General features: G+C 31.9%; 1 protein-coding gene across 1 annotated transcript; it reads right to left on the bottom strand.

Moving 5' to 3' along the window:
• Positions 1-2,026: 2,026 nt before the first annotated feature.
• On the bottom strand, positions 2,027-2,857 carry LOC130736234 (uncharacterized). Its single transcript, XM_057588077.1, has 4 exons — positions 2,715-2,857; positions 2,373-2,600; positions 2,185-2,253; positions 2,027-2,096 (listed from the first exon to the last, which is right to left on the bottom strand). Exons 1-4 carry the CDS (start codon positions 2,855-2,857, stop codon positions 2,027-2,029), a joined length of 510 nt encoding a protein of 169 aa, XP_057444060.1.
• Between the last annotated feature and the right edge of the window lie 1,937 nt (positions 2,858-4,794).

Below are 4,794 nucleotides of genomic sequence, written 5' to 3'. Positions count from 1 at the left end.
ATGCACTGAAGACCTCTCCTCTCTGACCGGAGATGCCATTACTTCTACAACGATGAAGAGGATGTGCCTGATAGAAAAGAAGATCAAGGCTGACTTTGTCATCACACCAGAAGAGATCAAGGGAAGAAGAATCTCTCATAATGATTATCCCCTCTGGTCTAAGGCTGATGATCCAAAGGCTATCATGTACTATCTTGAGGATCTGAAGAGTCTTGGATTTGAGATTGATGTAGATGACTTCTTCAGACTCATTCAAGATCTTATAAAGATGTGTGCTGAAATCCTTAGCAGGCTACCTAAACCTTAGCTTTAGGAACTCTCTTCTCCTTCTCCTTCCAATTTTTTTTTTCCTTTTATTATGATATTAATTTTTCTTTGTTTAACCTTGTTCTTAATCCAATTAACTTGATGATTTTCCGTTTCTATGCTTAATTTATTATCCTATTTAGCATACACATTAATAAACAAACAAACATTTTTAATTCAAAAACTTCATTCATTCATTATTGGCATTACATCTAAAATGGAGGATTTTTCCTCAAAGGTCTACACTGCCTACGCTTCTTCGCCGTCTCAAGCTCTAGACAATGCTGCTTAAACTCCAGTTGGACCAAGCTCGGGCAAACTTCCTGCTTCTCAGGACCCTCTGCCATGGGGGGTTCAAGTGTAGTCTCCCCCGCACGGATCTCAGCATAGTTGTGCAGCTCCCGCTGGAAAAGGCCTTGAAGTTCCTCTACAAACTCAAGGAATCCTCTTAGAGTAGCGTCCATTTCTGGACTCAGACCCATTCCTAGCAACTGATTTGTCAGTTGGTAGTCGCTTGGATCCTCTGGGTGCCTGACATAGAAGAACAAATCCTCTTCAAATGCCTTCCTCCTAAGCTCATTGATGCAATTCTCAACGGAAGCCATTGTCGTATTTGTTACAAGATGAAGATGTTTATGTGAAGACTGTTATGGCTTAAACTGCTATTTATACACCAAGTTCAGTCTCCCGAAGTTAATGCTAATGCAGTTTCTTGAGGTGTTTACGTTGGAAACTTATGCACACCTTAAACTCTCTGGCCTGTGGTAAACGTTCCATTCTCTTTTGACCGGTGTTATTCACTTCATCAAATTTTTTGCATCTGCATTAATTAACTATTTTCTTAATTAATCTTATTAACTATTTATCTTTTTCTCCAAAATTCTTTTCAACTTAGTCCTTCTCTGAGGGGGAGTACCTTGTACTTCAAGCTAAGTTTTTCACACCCCATTCGTTTTGCTTATGACAAAAAGGGGGAGTACAATCCAGTTTTTGATGTGTAAGCTATGTAAGCGTACTATTTTTTTTTCTTTTAGAGAATTTTCAGTGATCCATCATTATGACCATAAATCTATCAGTGAGGCACTAGCAAGGAATACATTTTCACTTCTTTTGAAGTGATAGTATGCTCAAGTCAGTTGACTCTGATACCTTTTCCTTGTCTTGACTCTGATTATTCATGCGCTCTGATAATCCTATATACTAGTGTTCTTTACCCGTGCGTTGCACGGTGATTAAATTTATTGTAAAGATTAATCAGTAGTAATGTGTTTTAACTTAGTTTAGCCTCTTTTTAGTAAGTATAAAAGATATAGAACTGAACATATGTTACAAACATGTATATGAATGGACAACAGTAAATATATTAATTTGATGAGTTTGTAGATACCTCACAGTGTCAACACTTGAATAGTAATAAAAGTCAAGTTTTTAAATAATGCATTACATTGAAATTGAAATAAGATAAACATGACAATAACAGCAACATGAACCCTTATTCAAAATTGTAGTCCATGATTAATGATAAAGACTTCATAACCGAGCTTGTTGTCAATCAAGCATATTTGAGGTGTAGAACCTAGAAAGGAAAAAAAAAAATTTATCAGTGCCAATACAAATATAAATTGTGTATAATTTGAAAGTGTTAAACTAACCTTATAGAAACGTCAATACACCTTCAAATTAGATGATCAATAAACTGTTTGTTATCTTTTTTATGCTGTCAACAATAAAGAGAATAACCAAAGACTTCAGCAACATACTTTCCAAAAAAGGCGCATTCAACCCGAACTCTATTAAGAAAATTGAGAAATTATAAAACCTTACTCATAATAAATAAAGATGGAAAAAATATGAATAAGCATTAAACATTGTGTGTACCCATCTTGGTCAAGTTCAACAGTAATCCTTTTCTGCTTTGTTCCATCTTTCTCAAACTCAGTTCCAGCACTTGCACCAGTGAGAATTCCAATCACATCTGCAAAATCATAGAAACATTAATCCAAAACCCAGAACAGTAATTTAAAAATCAAAAGACTAAAAAAGAGTATATACCTATAAGAAAAGACGTATAAAGGTCCTTAAACATTATATCAGATATTGGCACAAAATTGTAAGGGTTTAAGTTGATGGCCTTGTTGGGAACCAAGCGCTCAAATGTATGAATATCAAAGTTGATCTTGAATGGGTGCGAGGTTGAACGGAAATCACGACCACTTTCACCAACACCAAAAAACAAAATCTGATATACACGTCCTTCACTCAGTAAAGATTGAAATCGGTATATAAGAGTCTTCCTAACCGTAGCATGAATCTTACAACCCTGAAATTCAATAAAATGAGAAAATTTGAGATTTATAGTTTAAAAAAAAGAACGTAATACATGGTCATTATGCGAAAAATTGATTTACCTTGTCATCATAAGAATCATGTCCATGGAAAATGGAAGCTTGGAGCCATATAAGCACGGACTAAGCCACAACCGGTTCACCTTTGCAACAATAGACCAGTTCTCCTTTGAGGTATCGATGGTGGCGAGATCGTCGATAGCCATTAGAACAAAGTATATTTCGAAGCTAATAGTTGGTAGGAAGGGATGATGAAGTTAAAGAATAGGATGAGATGATTTATATAGGAATTTGAGAATTAGGGTTACTGGTCAATGAATGTTAAAAAAAGGAAAGAAAGAAAAAGGTTGGACGATAATACAAATCTGATTGCAAGGAGGTAAATTTTTTTTCAGGTCAATTTTCACTATTGAAATTAATTATTATGGACCAAATACCATGCGTTACACGTGAATTACTCATTCTGATGAGTAATTAAAGGAAAATAGGAATTAAGATTAACATGGTGTTATTACAGTATTTAAGGTTTGACTTTTATTGCAAATCATATTAATTTCTTTATTTCCGCACAAAAAGAAACAGTGCGTATTTCTTTCAAGAACGGGTTATTAATATGGTTCTCAAAATTAAATTTTTAAGGTTTGACTTGCAAAGCATCATTAACATGGTGTGAATGCTTGAAATAAATTAACCTGTGACTTGCTCAGCAAAATTAACACTCTTTTAATTCTCGACTTCTTTTCCTTAACAAAATTAACACCATTAATTCTTCAACACCATTAACTCTTCATTCAGTGCAAGTGCTGAATCTCAAATTCAAGGCTGTGAATATCCGTTATAAAAATAGTTTGAAGATTCAGATTCAAACAAAAAAGTTTATGCAGCCTAAACGTTGAATTTGAGAATGTTTTCACCTTACTAAATTACCTTTTTCATGCCTACCAAAAAATCAATTTTTTTTGAAAAATGATAATAAATGGTATAATGGTATATGTATACAACTTTTATGTTAACAATTAATTAGGGGTTATAAAATAATAAAAACAAAATCATCATTCAAATGACTTTGAATAATGGGCCTCCATAAAAAAACTTAAATTAAAATGAGCTTCCACTATTTTGGTCCAAAACAATCAGAAGGTGACACTTGTCATGCAAAGAGGGGGGTGGGCGAGAGTCATTCTTGGAGTGCCAAACCATGGAGGTGAGGTTCACAACCTTCCTCTTTTCTAAAGTATATAGATGAATCCTCTAGTATTAATTTATTTTTAAAGTCATTTAATGCTTTCATTGATCTATAAGTTTGAAAAATATTTGATAATAGAGAGAATGATGTTACTCATAATAAATAATTAATGCTCATAACTTCATTTAAAAATGTATGGGATATCACTATATTTCTTTTAACGAAATTAAAACTGAAAATTAATAGCATTTATTAGTTCATGCAGTGATTAATTTGGGAATAATTTAATAATGTTTAGAAATATACACTCAATATTTCACATAATTTTTTTTTTAAAAAAATATTGAGTGTTGGGTTAAAATATACACTATTAACTCAAATAACGAAATTAAATGAAATAAGACAAATAAATTAAATAAGAAAATTAAATCAAATGAGAAATATTGATTTTTTTTTTTCATTTTGAGAAAGAAAATGCATTTACTCAACTTTAATTTTTCCTTCTAATCAGACTCACCAAATTTTGACAATGTCAAATTTGGAATATTTTTAAAAAATGGTAGTATTTTTAATGTGATACTCAGGTATAAAACTTTTTTTAAAAAAACTTGACACATTGATTTTCCTTAGTGAAGCTCTGATGTAGATTTTTTTTTGATTTTTTTTAACCTGAAACAAATAATAGTGAGATTTGTAGGTGAATCTTTGTTTTTTTATTGGGAAAACTAATTATAGGTGAATTTGAGTATAAGAAAAAAATATTTGTATAAAAATTAGAAAATAGATATGGTCTGTTCAAAAAAAAAAGAAAATAGATATGGTACGTAATTATGATATAGTAGCTGTCAAAATTATACTACATCTCTTAGGCTGTGCCAGATTAATATGATTTAAATACGGTTAATACTTATTTTTTTGAACGGAAAAAATAGAGAGGTCATATAAATGATTTTCATT

This window comes from Lotus japonicus, chromosome 2, assembly GCF_012489685.1.
Source record: "Lotus japonicus ecotype B-129 chromosome 2, LjGifu_v1.2".
In the NCBI taxonomy this organism is placed as follows: Eukaryota; Viridiplantae; Streptophyta; class Magnoliopsida; order Fabales; family Fabaceae; genus Lotus; species Lotus japonicus.
The sequence above is the reverse complement of the archived record's forward strand: the minus strand, read 5'-3'. Positions and strand labels throughout refer to the sequence as shown.

Bases quoted from the DNA above. Each gene is read 5' to 3' on its own strand.
- LOC130736234 (XM_057588077.1), bottom strand. From the start codon at position 2,857: ATGGCTATCGACGATCTCGCCACCATCGATACCTCAAAGGAGAACTGG. The intron at 2,254-2,372 runs GTCTTTTCTTAT...CACTGGTGCAAG, and splicing joins ATGTTTAAGGACCTTTATAC to TGCTGGAACTGAGTTTGAGA. The intron at 2,097-2,184 runs GTACACACAATG...TTTTCTTAATAG, and splicing joins GTTGAACTTGACCAAGATGG to AGTTCGGGTTGAATGCGCCT.